The 16117-nt window shown below is 44.1% G+C and overlaps 1 protein-coding gene across 2 annotated transcripts; it reads right to left on the bottom strand.

Annotated features, from left to right (window-relative positions):
* Window positions 1-1361: 1361 nt before the first annotated feature.
* ZFYVE19 (zinc finger FYVE-type containing 19) lies at window positions 1362-11906 on the bottom strand. 2 transcript variants are annotated; one of them, XM_084288290.1, is made up of 11 exons: window positions 11780-11906; window positions 11530-11651; window positions 9637-9690; window positions 8864-9024; window positions 7742-7887; window positions 6724-6838; window positions 5970-6179; window positions 5584-5663; window positions 5024-5134; window positions 3405-3547; window positions 1362-2025 (listed from the first exon to the last, which is right to left on the bottom strand). In XM_084288290.1, the coding sequence occupies exons 1-11, from the start codon at window positions 11831-11833 to the stop codon at window positions 1959-1961; spliced, it is 1263 nt and encodes a 420-aa protein (XP_084144416.1). In that variant the 5' UTR covers window positions 11834-11906; the 3' UTR covers window positions 1362-1958. The 2 variants fall into 2 exon arrangements, with proteins under 2 accessions (XP_084144416.1, XP_084144417.1); XM_084288291.1 differs by lacking the exons at window positions 11530-11651; window positions 11780-11906 and adding an exon at window positions 10657-10702.
* Between the last annotated feature and the right edge of the window lie 4211 nt (window positions 11907-16117).

A 16117-nucleotide genomic window follows, 5' to 3' on the forward strand; every position in this document is an offset into this window, starting at 1 on the left:
ACAAATCCAGGAAGTTAAATAAGCTGCTTCAGGCTGTAAACTGCTGCTTTACTACTGTTGTGCACAGGGCAGGGTTCACAGGACTCAGGCTGCCTAACTGCACAAGGAGCTCAAAGTTTTGTTGTTGAGGAAGCAAAAGCTGGGAGACCCAGGCTGAAGCCCAAGGGAGTGGATCAGCCTTACATGGGATATAAGACCAGGTATTTGCATCTTCTTCTATACAGGTTAAATACTTTGTGTTTTGCCTAAATCTAAGAGAGAATTTTTAGACAGACTAATTATCCTGGTTAAATAAAAATGAAGCATCATTCCCACAACAATACAAAGCTAGAACAGCATTTTGTTTTCATTCTGAAGACTGCAAACCCCTCAGGTCAGTAACTATCTACTTAAATCTTGTGTAACACAGGACTCGTTGTAAACTCTTGCATCAGAAGAATTCAGTAGTTTTCCTCTCTGTCCATCCCAAAGTGGCAGGCACTTTTGAAGCAAGGACTCTTAGGGGAAAGAACATCCTCCACAAGAGTCAGGTTTTGCTACCCTTTCCTAACAAAGGGTTTTGGCAGTACTGACACACACGCTAGCAGTTCTTGCTGGGTCAACCTGCAGTATTACTATTCCACATTGTCTGATACGGGTTACTACTGAAGCACCTGATCCAGCCCAACATAAACCCACCTTCAGAGGTAGTTTAAGGTATTTACTGTGCTCTGAGCAGGGGTGGCTGAAGTGCAGGCAAATACTGTTTTGTTACCTCACCTACAGAGGCAGTGACCTTCAGCACAGGGCAGGGCAGACAGCTGGGAGTGGTGATGTCAAACCAGACAGGCAAGATTCACTGGAAACCCTCTGTCAAAGACAAATCCTTGATTTTATTTTTAATTTTTTTTTTGACACTCCTAGAATTTGTCAACCTTAGACAACTGTCTCAGAAGTCACATTGTAGCCCTGGGAAGAGCTCATACCGATTACAGCTGACTTCTGGAAAGTTTAGTCAGGTATTTCAAGCAAATCTGGGTGCTGTGGCCACTGGCATGTGTCACGTGCATCTGAACTATCTCCAGGGACGGATATAAGTAAATTAAACTGAGTTTCTCTCACAGCCAGATAAACAGCATCATACAAGTAGCATCTTTATTCTACCAGGGGACCAACAGAGCCAAACCCCATCTTAATATTAACACACAACTCTTCCAGACTAACGTGCTAACAAATAATGTGGAATTTAGGCACTGCCACTGCAGATCACAATGTAGTGTGTTTGTAGCAAATTACCTTTACAAAGCAACCTTCATTTCAAGTACAGGAGCAACACTGCTCATCAAGGCGGAGTAACCATCACTCCTCTGCACCTCCCCAGCAACACCACAGAAACATTTTTTGTGACTTCATGATCCTTACTATCTTCCCCTGAGCCACCTGACAGAAGGACTGAGATATCACAGGAGGGTGACACTTCCTAAAGAGCTATCAGGCATTCCCAGTTAAGACTTTAAACACAGGCCTCCGTAAATAGTTTTTATTATGTTTTGGAAGTTCTCATCACACATGACCATGATGTAGACAGTTTCTTAGTGCAAAGTGCTTTGCTGCCTTGTGAACCAATGTGTAAGTTAGCAAAAGCAGGAAGTTGCTTATCAGCCAGCACTGCCTTAACCACACATCTTTACTGCTACCCACATCGCCTGACTTTATAAATATATAGATGCATATCCACCTCCTCACATCAAGTCCTTATTTATCCCAAACAGGCATGGCAAACCCAGCACTTTTCTGGTTGCATTCGTGAGGACAACGATACATGCCCTCCAAGCCTCTCTCAGATTACAGCACATCCTTTTACTGTCCAAAACATCACCCATTTTGGCTGCAAATCCAGTTGGAGTCTTCCCATCTGGCCGACTCCCTCTTTTCCCGTTCTCCATCTCCTTTTCTGCCCATGAAGAATGTGATCACCTCTACTTGCGAGGAAGGTGATAGCGGGAAGTGTGGTGGTCCTTCAGGTCAAACTCATCGTGGCCTTCCCTAAAAAAGCAAACACAAGCTGCAGTCAGGAGTAAACACCCAGCCAGGAAACTCACCCTTAGCCACTGCATAGGATGCCTCCCAGCAGCCCTATAAGAAACTTATCCCAAGGACTAACTGATAGGACCCCACGGGCAGCCACGTAGACTGGTTACTTGAAACACTTATTTGGAGCAGAAGATTCTGATGTACTTTGTGAAAAGCTCTGTTCATTCTTGTCTGCTGGCATGGGAAATGACAACAGGCCTCTCTGACTCCTTCCCTCTCTGAGAGATTCCTGTAATTGGTAGCTTACTTTCAGCACCATGTCTGTGATTCACAGGCATGTTAGTGACTCCTATGACAACAGCCAAAATGACAGTCTGCTCCACACAGCTCTGAAAAATAACTGTCATGGCTAAAATGCAGCATACTGGCAGCTGTCTTAACCATGCTGAGAAGCTGGCAGTGTTGAGTAAGACATGAGCTCACATCTCCAGCATACAACTGATATACTCACTCACCTGACACACCACTGGTTCTGCTGTTATAGAAGCTTGGCTGATCTGTTGTTTGCTTCTTTTCTTTTTAAGTCATCTGATATTGCCAGTTGTATGTTTTCTTACGATTTTAGTACATTTTCCGTTCTCATCTCTCTATAAAACCCCTTTGCAGGAAATGAGAATACACATAAAAGCATCCCTTACTTTCCCAACCAGATCCTTAACATCTTGCTACCTAAATGTCATCCAGAATTAATGAGAACACAGCCAACTACTCAATGCTTTTAAGACATAAAAAAAAAAGAGAAACCACTCAGGCTGTGATGAATAACTTTGTATTCAAGGGAATTAACCCTCCAAATCTGAGACAGCAACATTTTGTCAAAAATCAAGTTACGGGTTTTTAGGCAGTAAGACTGTAGCCACTGCAAGACCCAACTGAGGAAGAGAAGTTTCTCCATATATTTCAACAACCTGACATTTTTAATGTGGTTTAAGACTTCACGGTCTCAACCTAAGAAAATCCTCAGAAATTTATACTGTCTGATCTCCCCTCTTGTGAGAATCCAACCTAGATTATTCATCAACGTCTTTAAAAAGCCACAGAAGTCACTAAACAATGGACTCACTTATCCCATCCCACATGCATCAGCTGCTCCAGAGATCGGCCAAACAATGTGCCCAAACATGTGCTGGAGCAGAACAGACAGAGCATTGCTGCCCAGGGCCAGTTTAGTCCCCGAGGCCTGGGGTAACTACTGGTCATTCAGCTCAGATTTGGGTTCTTCGAATCTTCCTTCCTACTTTCTGTTCTTCTGCCCAACTGGATGAACAAACAAAAGCGGCCAAGCTTACCTGTGACCTGCCCCTCAGATGAAGAGGGATCGCAAGACTTACCGAAAACAGCGCTGGCAGTAGAGATCCCCATCGCAGCCATGGCAGCGCAAAGTAGCATCTTCGTTGCAGATGCAGCACCAGGGTAATTCATCCTCGTCACTGTCATCTGTCCTGGCAAGAGCTGTGTTGGTTGGAGTCTGGCTCTGATTCACAAAGAAAACAGACACGGAATTCAAACCGTAGCAGACATAATACAGACACAGTGCTTCCATTGTAATGCATTATGGCCATGGTGACAAATCAAATAGCCCAAGGATGTTCACTCTCAGTTGATCCTAAGTCAAGATGAACTTGACCAGAGCTCAAGGATAGGCTCCATATGCATGTATGTGCGTATCTAGACTGTTAAATAAACACCCAAGAAACTACCAGCATTTGCTTATGAATTTGTATTCCCTGGAAGGTAAACACCCTCAATTCAGTGCCTACAGCAATATACACCCGCATCGCCTGGACTGTGCTAAAGGTTGAAGCCCAGATCTTCTGGCAGGCACAACAGCAAGACCAAGTGACAGACAATGCCTGCTGCAATGGCAAGCGATCAACTGGTTTTGTTGAAAGGAGCTGTGTGTGGAGGGAAAGTGGTGGGAAGATGGGAAAAATTGAGGTTTCTATTTTCTCCACATTATACAAAGAAAACTGAGGGACAAAGAAAGTGATTTGCCAAAAGACTCCTACCACTGATCTGCACCTCAGGTTGGGCTGAAAAGATCTTTTGAAATCACAATCTGGAACGTATTCACAAGGTCATCCATTGTTTCCTTGTGCTTTACAGAGAGTTTGTAGAACTGAACAGCCATATGCACACCAAAATAGAATGCCTGCACACTGACAAAGGCAGCTTCCTAACACAACAGTAGTAAGATGGCACTAGCCTTTACATCAGTGATCCCGAAAGTGCAAGGTGGCTGACATACCTATGAGATGGTTGTTTGCAACAATGCTTACAATTAAATAATTTCTTTTACCAGGGACAGGACTGTCAGGTGTCTGTGACTCACAGGTCCATTTAATTCACATAATATACATTGGAGAAGGTGTACGTATTTCCATAACACACTGGAATCCATTCTGAATGTAGGGTATCTTGTTGCTAATTCCTTCCTCTGACGTTTCAAGAGAACACAGATGGTTGATTACTACCTAGAGTCTATTCTGCACATGCTGAAAGCACTGGAAAACCTCCCGCTTACCCTGTTCCAGGCTGTATGCTACTAGACCATGGCCTTCTTGGTCTAATTATATGGGTGAGTTAAAAATCCCTTCTCTGATATCCACTTTGGCAAGCTAATTTTGATTGACTTCTCTGGGTTTAGAGGACACTATCCCATTCAGCCGAAAGCCAGCCTGAAAGGATTTGGATTTCAGGGTATGAGTAATTTCTTTTACAAGCACAAGGATGAGTCACAGCTGTGCTCAGGGTTGGTCAGCTATGCAGACGCCCCTGAGACGTTTGATTTCTCAGCTTGTCTGCCTTGGAGAAGCTCTTTTTGTTTGTTTTGGTTTTTTACTCCCTTCACTGCACTGAGCCTAGGATACATCAAACTCTTGCTGCAGAGCTGTACTCTCCTGGGATCCTGAAGCACATCATTTCAAGAGATCCTCACCAGTTCACTGACCTTTTGCTTTGTTTTCTTATGCAGGTTCTGTTGTGAGGGTCCTGGCTGGGTGGTCTGATCTGGAGGAATGTTGAATCCACTTGCTTCATCCAGGGCCGCTTCCTCTGTGAGCTGGTAGTAACAGAAAGAAAGAAGCCTCTTGTTTAGAACAAAATTAGGAGTCTCATTCTAGACTCTAAACCTCCCTTGCCCCCATGCAGTAACTGGAGATGACTGAACACATCAGTCTGGTGTTCTCTGGACAGCTGTGAGCTTGCTCTACTTGCACTTTGAATACTGTGTGTACATTGTGAACAGTCAGTGTGACAGCAGGGGCCCTAAACTAATGCACTCTGCTTCACAGTGCAGCTATCAGCAGATGCTCAACGTCATGCTAACCATACACGTGGTGTGTCATCAGCCAGGAATATGAGCACAGAAAGCTCATGTCTGCCTGCAAAACAATTCACAGACATTTTAGACAGAAATGGAGGCATAAACTGTGCTAAACAGCCTAGGACTTTTGCACACCAGGACTGATTGAAAGGAAGATAAACAAGGCCACAGGTGCCACTTCTGACCTGTTTTAGCACTCTCCGAATGGCTTCCTCCTCATCCAATTCTTCATCACTGTCAGGGAGTTTATAAGTTTCCAGTGTAACTGCACGAATGAGAGACAGAGCATGCAAGATTTATCTCAAAGAAAGGTACAAGACAAAGCAGGCCATCCTTACAGTTCCAGCCTCGATGTCTTAGTTGAGGTTAAGATGCTAAGGCTAAGGTCTTTCATACTGATTTTTCATACTGATTTCAGGATGAACGAATCTTTACAACTTTACAGGCAACAAAATCAGTCTGTTTCTTGCAGAACAGAGGAATTAAATGGATAAAAAGCCTCTCAGAAAATAAATTACTGACACAGGAACCTGGTCCCTCTCTTGGGACTGTATTCTCCTCTGCTACCCACCTTTCTCTGGGTCCTGACCTCTGAGCACTGCCAATCTCTTAGCAACTTCTAAGATCTTTTCCTGCCTAGTGTTTTCATCTCGCAGCTCAGCAGCAGCCTCTGCCAGAAGTTTATTCTTCTCCTCCTCTAGCTGTTTTGGGTCCAGACTTGCACGGCAAGCAAAATCTTCACTTTCCCGATTGAGGTCATTCAAGTTTTGGCCACTAACAGCTGCAAACAGACAGGCAGAAAGAACATGCTGGTGACTCAGCAGCAGTGTTTCTTTGGTACAGCCAACATCACTAAAGCAACAGACAGTATGGGAGAAGCTTGAAGCTCTCCATTAATCCAGATTATAATGGGAGAAGGCATGACACAACAGTATCCACGCTGTACGTGAAGAAAAGAAAGTGAGCTAATCTGCACTTTACAGGGAGATTACAGAGGAAGCACTGTAGCTGGAAAAGTAATGGTATCCCACAATCTGATGTTTTACAACAGAGCACAGACACATTAGGAGTAGCAGCAGCTCCTCCCTAGGAAGTGTGGCCTTACAGAAACAGACAGAAGCAATCTGAGTAATACAACCCTGAGAAAATGGAACCATCTCTCAAGTAAAGATGATGAGACCCAGTACGAAGCTGGATGGCTGTTCTTAGTCAATGTGGGAGTCACAATGGGGAGATAAACTGGACACCAAGCTCACCTGTAAGATGAACAGGGCAACACATACATTATTAGAAAGACACAGATCTTTGGATTCCAAAATAGATACCTTGAGGCTGGGCTCCTGGACTGTAATGCTCATCAATGGCAACTTCCTCAGCCAGCTGAGTTAACAGATCATCTGTTTGCTGTGTCAGACTTCTGGTATCAGGGGGTCGATGTACCTGAGAAACAAGGAGGACATAAGAGAAAGCAAATGAGAGGAAAGCAGCATACTCAACCAAAGGAAAAGTCAGATAGCAACATCACCCTATGGAGAATCAGCATAAAAAGATGCAGCTACTGATCTTGTGAGTCTCAGCTTATGGGTATCTGGTGTAAGACTTTCAAGGCTTCATTCTCAGAGCTGTTGAATGCCCACAACTCTAAATGCAATCAGCTAAACAAGGCAAGGAGGTGCTGAATGTATAGGAATAGATGCTGCTGAAACCCAGCCCCAGCTCTGCCACTACCTTCAAAGTAAACACGGTCCCATTCTCAGCAGTGCCAACTACCAGCCCCACTGAGTTCTAAGAGAACAGCTGTGTGCACAGCACTGCTGAAAAAGGAGAATGAGGAAACAACTTATCAGGGACAAGATCATTCATATAAGCCTTGAAGGCAGAAAATCCATCTCCTTCCTCTTCAGTCTCAGGCTAATCACTTTACCGCCCTGGGCTTCCATTTCTGGAATAATTAACAGGATTTTGTTCAGAGGGGATACAATAACAACCACAAGATACAACTAGAATGCAGGGTGGATAAGCCCAAAACCACAAATAAACGGCTCTGAAAAAATATCAAGCCATTTAGGTACACAAATGGGTAGAGAAGAAAAAGGCTAGCGTCTATTGTTAAAAACAACACATGTACTATATATGTTCCTTTGTTCTTAAGGAAAATATAACTGAAATTGATTCAGCATACTGGTAAAAGTTAGCCAAAAATTTTCTAGTGAAGCAATGATGCAAAATGAGCTACCTGGACACAAAAAAGCTGAAAGGTAAAGAAAGACTAACATGCTGGGACACAGGAATTACTGTGCCAGCTCAGAACACGTTGCTGGTCAAACAGATGCAGGAGCTTACTGGTCTGGGAGCCTGGGAAGGAGGACATCTTCCTTGCAGGACAGCCAAACGGTCTTCCATTTCCTGCGTGGATGGAACAGGTCCCCGGTAATCCTCCTTCAGCGCAGCCAACCTAGCTTCGATCTCAGCCTGAGAAGGGATGGACTCTGCAATTCAGAATAACCCAAGGTAGGGGGTTATTCTGTTAAGAAAAAAACTTGAAGATATTTGTTTTCAGTGAGATTGTATTTTGTTCTGGAATCAGGCTTTGAACACCAGAGCAAAAACCTCCCTCGGCCCCTGATCTGAAGGAGGAGTTATGCAGCAGTGACTTGGATGCTACCCTAATGCTAACTGCTACCCTCTTCTCCCGAGTCACTGCCTCCTCCACGTTTTATCTTCCAGCCATGAGACCACTGTTACTGTAACCTCATTTGGCAATCAGCTGACTAGGGATACCATGGACAGGCAGAGAAATGCGTGCCATTTAGGCAGTACAGTCCATTGCTCCCACACTCTTTAACATAATCCCAGGCCTATCAGGCTGAAAAAAAATACCCTATACAACAAGGTAACCACTTTGCAGTGTTTCTTTCCCTTTTAGAGACCGTATAGCATTTTAAAAAGTTTATTCTCCCACAAGCACCCTGAGGCAGCCCCATATCTGACTGCTGTAGACTGGGATCAGAGTCCCTTTTTGTCCTCTGTGTAGCAAGGCTGGCCAGAACATAATCCCATGGAGACTGGTACCACTGTGGTCCAGCAAAATGAACCACAGAAAAACTTCTGCAAAATGGTTTGGCCAAAAAAAGCTCATTTCATTCTGCTGCTACTGTGTTTGACCCAGACTTTTACCCCAAACAATGGAAAATGTGGAAGTGATTTCATGGGTAAGATATTGCCCTAAAACTGAGAAGCAGTTTCAAGAAAAACCCCAAAGAACAAAATCAACGTGAAAAATTAAAATCACTGTGGAACCTGGCCACTGTGGCAACAAGATGTGGCTGCTCTGATCACATTTAACCCTTAAATTTCCTAAAGACAGACACTGAGCGTCCAGCACTTCCCTCTCCCTCCTGGTTCCACGCTTCCCAAGTAGCAGCATTCCCACCCAGGGAATCTCCAGTGCTTTTCAAAACTTACTGGGTTTCCTTTCCTCTCTGAGCTTCTGCAATCTCTCTGCAATAGCTCTATCCTCTTTTGAGAGCCCTTGGTATCTGGAGTCAGCTTGACTTGGGGATTTGGCAGCCGCCTTCTGTTGTCCTTTCATCTGGTTTTGCTTAGCCTCAAAAGCTGCCACACGCCTGTGACAAGGATAGAAAAAGACACAACAATTGAAAAGAGGGGAGTTTAAATCCTGAGATATGAAAACACCCTCTGTGAGCCCAACAGGCTATGTGAAGAATGTCAGTGTAAAAGAGAACAAAAACCACTCATTCCTGTATCAGGCTCTCCCATACTGGCACAATGAGGTACTGCCAAGAGTAAGGAAAACCACAGCTCATTGATGTAGTAGGCATGGCACCATCTCTGAGGAGCCAGGGAACATTTCACCACCAGGCTCCTGTTTCCAAGCCAACCACAACCAGTCACAGATAAACACTGGCAGGCTGCTGTTCTTGAGTCTATTCAAAAGTAAAAAGAGTGCCCTATATCCTTCACAACAAAAGAAACAAACAGCACAGCAAAAGCCCCATCCTTAATTCTGATCAAGCAAATACCCACATCACAACACAACCCCCCACGCTTTTTGTGGTCTCCATGGGGAAATATGAAAGGGCCCAGAACATGCTCTAGGTGACCCTGCTTGAGCAGGGGGTTTGGACTAGATGACCTCTGGAGATCCCTTCCAAACTCAACCATTCTCTGATCACTCTACAACAGAAACAACTGGGTGACTGGCAAGTGCTACTCACTTTTTGTAGTTTTCTGGTGGTGACCATTTTGCTGAACTGTTCTGAGGTTCCTGTCTGAAAGACAAAAACATTGACATCTCTGAATTCAAGGCTCCAGCCACTTAAAGGCTTCAGTCATTTACTCTCTGAACCCAAGAGGAATCAGTATACACGTTTACTGACCTCCTGGTAGAGTCCCTTTCATAACCTCACTAATATGGGGGGTGATTAGCTGATGAAAGAGATTAAGATGATATAGCTGCTTTGGACAGTATGGAACTTCACTTCTAGTCCTTTGTTCCTGTTGTTTTGCATCTGAACAAAGAATTGGTTAATATGGACACCAGGTAGGGCTGAAATACCCTCACCTTCCAGAGCGTGCACATCCCAGTTCAGCAAGCAGAGAGTGAGCAGTTAGATGAGCCTCCCAGTGTAATTAGCTTCCAAAGCGTACAACTCTCTGAAAGGGGTTGTGGCATGCAACAAACAGAATTATATAATGCATAAGCTAAATAAAATGTTACAAAAATCATTATGTAATCACCAGTATCACGATGACTTCTTCTAGGACACTTGAACACTGCACAACACAATCATGTCTTGTGTAACTGTGTCCTACCTCCCTGTGTTCATGCTGATCTGCTAAACCACACACTTACGTAAGGTAGCATATTTTATTCATTCTTAGAAGGCAAAGCTACAAAATCATCTGTGCTAAGGCCTGTATAACAACAAACAAAGGCAATGTCTTTACTGGACCACTTTCCAGCTCAAAGGTGTCAGTTGTGAAAGCTGTTTGCATGAAGAACTTCAGTCCGTGCAGCCCACAGAACAGCAGTCTATGTATACTATCTACCAGCTATTCAGTCAGAGAACAATTTTTTTCTGTTGTAACTCTACAGTACTGACATTAAACAGATAAGGAAAAAAAAAATCAACAAGAGAGACCTGGGAAAAGGCTGGGCTGTTTTATAAATGGCTTTGGAGTATGGGAAGTCAGAAATTTTCAAAGCTGAAATACTGCAACTTCTGTATTTGCACCTGATATCAACAGCTGATGATATTTTCACAAGCCAGTGCTTTTGAAGTAAAGACCTGTGGAATACAAGGCTCTTCTTTAGACAACTGCAGAACAAGAAAATTTCCCATTTGCTCGTGTCAGCAGAACTTCCTTGCTCTAGCAGAAAAGCAGGGAAGGGAGGTAAAAGAAATGCAAAAGAAGGAAGAGAACACAGAGGAACTGGTAGAGAGAGGGGCTCTCATGTACTTGTGTTACTTGTTCATATACGTGTATGACCCACACTGTTACTGAATTAATTTGTTTGTTTTCAACAGGCAACCTACAGGATACGTTTGCATGTTTTTTTCTTTCAGAAGCAAATTAATTCTAAGTTTCAAAATTTAAGTTTTCAGGTCACACATAGCAGAGACCTCTCAAAAACGAGTAGCTGAGATGCTGTTTGCTCAGAGGTACTACTTTGATAATAACGTTAAGCTGCTGAACTATGACACTTCTGAAAATGCTGCGCTTTTGGAAGGATGAGCAAACACATGGTGGCGTGTAACCTGGTCTCCTCTGACTAGGACATCTATAGATATTCAGGGTCCATCCATGAAGATTTAAGCGCAGTTCTTTCAGGCTACGCTGACACCAGAGAGCACAGCCTCACAAACCCTGGTACACGCCTTTGGACAGAACAGCTCACAAAACAGCAGCTCAGCGACGGCAGGGCTTGTAACTGTAAAGATGTAGAGCTTAGGGATATGGTTTAGTGGGGACTGTTAGCGTTAGGTCAGAGGTTGGACTCGATGATCTTGAGGTCTCTTCCAACCTAGAAATTCTGTGAATTCCGCAGCACAGGCAGCGTGCCTGTGTATACAGAAGGCACGGCTCCCCCTCAGCAACCCCCTTACCCGGTCAGCCTGCCGTGGCACTGCTTGCACACCTTCTGCGGGCCGCCTCCACAGCGGGGCACGGCGGCGCTGAAGCTGAGGCAGCTGGAGCAGAAGGCCCGGCCGCAGCTGGCACAGCCGCACTGCGGGGACACAGAACGCCGCTGTTAATTAATTAATTAACCAATTTATTAATTAGTTATTTTTTTTAACAGGCAGGCAGAGCTGGGCGGGTGACACCCGACGGCGGCCTGCTTGTCGCGACACTTGCCTCCTTCTTGAAGACGCCGAACTTGCGCGCACACCCGTAGCAGCGGCTGTCCATGGCCCCGCCGCCCCGACACGACACCCAAGTCGCGACTATCGCCGGCGACCGGCCGCAGGAGCAGCCCTCCTGCCCCGCCGCGGCGCACGGCCTGACGGGAGTTGTAGTCCGCCTCTCGGCCAGCCCCGCCTCCAGCTTGCCAGGCGCCTCTGCGCGGGTAAACTACATTACCCAGGGTGCCGCACAGAGCCCGCCGGGAGCAACCTGCGGCTACCTGCCGCGCGGTGCACTCTGGTACTTGTAGTCCGTAGCGCCCTGCTGGCAGAGACTCCATTTCCCTGCCCCTTCCCCTGCCCGGCGCTGCCTATGGCCGCCACCTGAGGGCCTCGTAGGCCGCTGCCTTGCTCCCCCCAGTACAGGAGGTGTAGCTGGTACAGCACTGCGTTTTTGTCCATTAACTACTGTTGACTGTTAATAAGACCCACGGTGTATTTTATAACACTGACTGGGTTGCGCTCAAGTTGTTGTTTTTTCCTTTTTTTTTTTTTTTTTTTTTTTTAATTGTCTTAAACCTGTGACAAAGATGCTGGTTCAGGAGGGCACGAAATCATCTGAACTATAAAATTCCAGTTAACCCCAGCCAATATTTCTCCTGGTGTATGTTTGCCTGCCTTCACAACTAAATGTCCTACGGTGCTTGACCAAAACAACTACAGAGCGTAGTTCTAGGTGCCACTGGTTCCTGTGAATCATCTTGTTAGTTCTGTGGTTTTGCAATTAAAGTTCGCTTTCTTTCTGGCTTAATAGACAAACCCACGCTGTAAAGACTTCCACAATTAAATTGGGAAACTGCCTAAGCTATTCAAGGAAGTAAGACTCATTAATATCGGAACAAAGCTAAAAGAAAAAAGGGGTTTTCCCCTCAAACATTTATTTTTAAAGCATTGAAGAACATTAGAAAGACAACCATATAAATCTTTGAAACTACAGCTTGCACCTGTCCAACAAATATATTACAGCATACCTGGAAATTCCAGGTACTGTAGGCATAAAAGAGAGATTTGAGATAAATATGAAACAAAATTGAATCAAATAAAAACAAGTTGGTCTTGGCTTTTGCTGTTGAGCAGGTTAATGTGGGAAGAGGAAGCATGCTGTGGAGGAACCTGCAGCTTGGCAGGTGTAATTTGGAGAGCCGCCCTTCCATACACAATAGTGGAAGCAACCCGAAGAACTTTACTACTCAGAGAGCGCCACCAGCAGAGGTGAGCAAGAAGGAGCAAGGCACTTAGGAAATTTAAGTGACTAGTTTAGAAACGCCTCAGCTGAACTGTCAAATGGAGCTGAGAGGAGCTACCACGACAGCAGACAGACCCTGCTGTCCCTTTGCTGCAGGAGGCCAGGACACCTACACATCCACCCAGCGGTGCCCAGCAGGGGGGGCCCGGCTCCCGCAGCTCTGCCAGGTACCGCACCAGGAGGCTGCTTGGCTGCAGAACAGCAGAAGCTACTCTCATTTTCCTGCCTGCAGATGTTTCCCATGATAAAGGGAATGCAGATTATTAAAAGCCTACGCGGCGACTTAGCCCATAAAATGTGGAATTTCTGTTTGAAATACAAGAGATTAAACGGTCTTTGGTTAACAGGCCGCCTTGCCAAGCTGACTTGTTGCACAGTAAGTTGTATATTTTCTGTTCCGCGTAGTTATAGCTGCCAATGCCACGTTTAACTTGCTGTGAAACTGCGCCTCAGTGTATTAGATTTGGCCTGGATTCTCTTGGGACTTGATTACTATAATGCAGCCACATCCAGAAGTTGAACTCTTTGCTCTGAAAAAAAGTTCAAATTAATTCAAAACGTGGCTGCTGGCCAACTCAGTCTCCCAGGCTGGAATGTTTCTCCTTGCAGTTGTGTGATAAAAAGGGCAAATCATCACCACACTGAAATTGAAAACTGAGTTTGAGTACTCTCTTGCTGTTACAGTAGGCTTGTTTACTTCCAGATGAGGAACCAATTGTACTATCAGCATGCTGAAAGTTACCCTTATTTTCTGTCAGGCCTTGGGGTTCTAGTCATGCAAATTAATGTTTTCTCAACCACAGTTATTTACTTACGTAAGGGAAATGTGTTTTAAATTAAACCAAAACACACAAAAAAAATAATCTTATGAATAGTAATTTTTGTCTGTAGTGCTTTATTCCAGGCTGTTTTTGTCTTACTACAGTAACTGGCAAATCTCTGTTCTGGTTCTTGCAGAGTAAGAAAGCATACCACTTGAAGGCCTTGACTTGCCTCCCAGATAGGCCCTCGGACAGCCCCAAAGCAGGTAAGATTGAACTACATGGACATAAACACTCTTCTTACCTCTCCCACATCTTCAGGCTCATGATTGCAGCTCTGTTTTAGCACAGATCTGCCTTTGTGCACAATTAAGGTAACAGCTGTTTGTGTCATGAGTCATGTACATACATGAGAATAGACACATTTATTACTGCTAGCTACCTCCATTTTTAAAGGTTAAATGCTTACATGTAGGTTTTCAAAGGTATACTAATTGAATGATGAACTTACATTAGAACCTCTCAAAATCCTTTGGTGCTGCTACTTGAATCTTAAACCTTTGGCCTTGATGTCCCTGGTGTCTTTTGGCCAGTGACTCTTAATTCACATATCTCAGAATTTGAATGTTAACAGCAAGCTTCTAAATCATTATTGTATGTGGGCAATGCATATTGCGAGGGGATTATTGTGTTAGATGAAAGGCCTCTTATACTGTGCAATTGGGTACACCTAATCTCTTAACAGGGTCTGTGAATTTCATAACTTTTCCATTTGAGATCCTCAGTTAACTGTGTATGAAAATGAACAGTAGTCATTATGACAGGGATATTTTGTATCTTACATTTTCCTGTTTGCTGGTCCACAAATTTATAGATGTATAACATATATATACGTATAACTGAAATGGAGACTGTTGGCAGGAAAGCAGAAAGTTTAGCAACAGAGGAAAACTGAATCTTTTGATGCCGGCAAAGGGGGTTGGGAGGTATTTTGCAGCATGTGTTCCAGTTAACATGCATATCCACTAAGGAAAGCATTAACAAAGACCCCTAACATAACTGATGAAACATGGACCTTTCAGGCTTCAATACTGAAAAGCCTTTGCTATGAAAGAGGGAACTTATATTTCAGGCTCTATTCAGGAATGCATTTCTACATCAGTACCATTGAATTCATGTTTTCAAAATAAATGAGTGGAGTTTTTAGCCAGGCTGCATGCCCTTAAGGCTTAACAGCTTGCCTGCAGGAAGGACTTGCTTATAAATAAAGCACCCCAGCCCTGTCATATTCCCACATCTGAGAGTCTTAATTAATACTATATTTCTAGGAACAAGTTGCAAAACTAATATTCCTATACACAGTACATTGCTGCTTCACATGTTGTTCATACTCCTTTTCTGAATGCATGAACATCAAAAACATTGAACATGGATGGCCTGATGTAGAACCCCACATCAGGCCATGGGAAGAGAAATGTAGTAGTACTCAAGTTACAGTGAAAGCTGTCAGCATTGAATATTTAAAATAAGGACCCATTCAAGTTTGTATACAGTAACAATTGATATCGGGGTTGGTTGTACCTCCTCAAAAGTCAGACACAAGGGGAAGAATTAGATTTGGTGTCCAAAGCTGAGGTTAAGATCCCAGAACTTTATTCTCCCCTCTTCCATGAGCATAAAAAATCTGCATTCCAAGTTTGTACAGAGAACATATATCTAGAAGGAAATGAACTGTGTTGAACTGCAAGGCATACGTTCTATGCTGACATACAAGAAGTTACTGTCTTTGAGGTTGGGTTCTAGTTCTTATGAGCTCTTCATGAGCAACAGTTGGCCACCTTGCACATCATGTCTTACTTTTGATAATAATAGAAGGAAGAGCAAAGCCATGTCTGCTGGTTTTCACATGCTGAAGCTTGTTAAAAGTGAACTCATTTGCCTTCTGGCTACAATACAGGTGTAGCCCTCAGACACTGCTTCCAAATGACTTGCCATACAGCAAAAGGAGCATGTACCACATTCTACCATATCAACATTCTCTGTGTAAAAGCACGATAAGAGGAAGGCATTTTATTAGCAATGTAAGGAGACAGCCGTAGTGACTATTCCCAGGTTCATCCCACAGCCATCTTCCCCTTACTTCCTGAAGCAAGCTTGCATGTTAACTGTTCTGAGGTAAATCAATTAAAAAAGCAGGGAAGAAAAACCCATTCCTTTTAATAGTGATGGTCAAGCCAGAAATAGAGTTCGGTTTTCTCTCATGCTGCTGTTACTACATCCTCCA

Source organism: Netta rufina, assembly GCF_964035555.1.
Source record: "Netta rufina genome assembly, chromosome: 5".
NCBI lineage: Eukaryota > Metazoa > Chordata > Aves > Anseriformes > Anatidae > Netta > Netta rufina.

Excerpts from the sequence above, each read along its gene's own strand:
- ZFYVE19 (XM_084288290.1), bottom strand. The coding sequence starts at position 11,833 with ATGGACAGCCGCTGCTACGGGTGTGCGCGCAAGTTCGGCGTCTTCAAG. Across the intron at positions 6,180-6,723 it reads TCCAGGAGCCCAGCCTCAAG|CTGTTAGTGGCCAAAACTTG; the intron begins GTATCTATTTTG and ends GTCTGTTTGCAG. Across the intron at positions 5,664-5,969 it reads AGGTCAGGACCCAGAGAAAG|TTACACTGGAAACTTATAAA; the intron begins GTGGGTAGCAGA and ends TCATTCGTGCAG.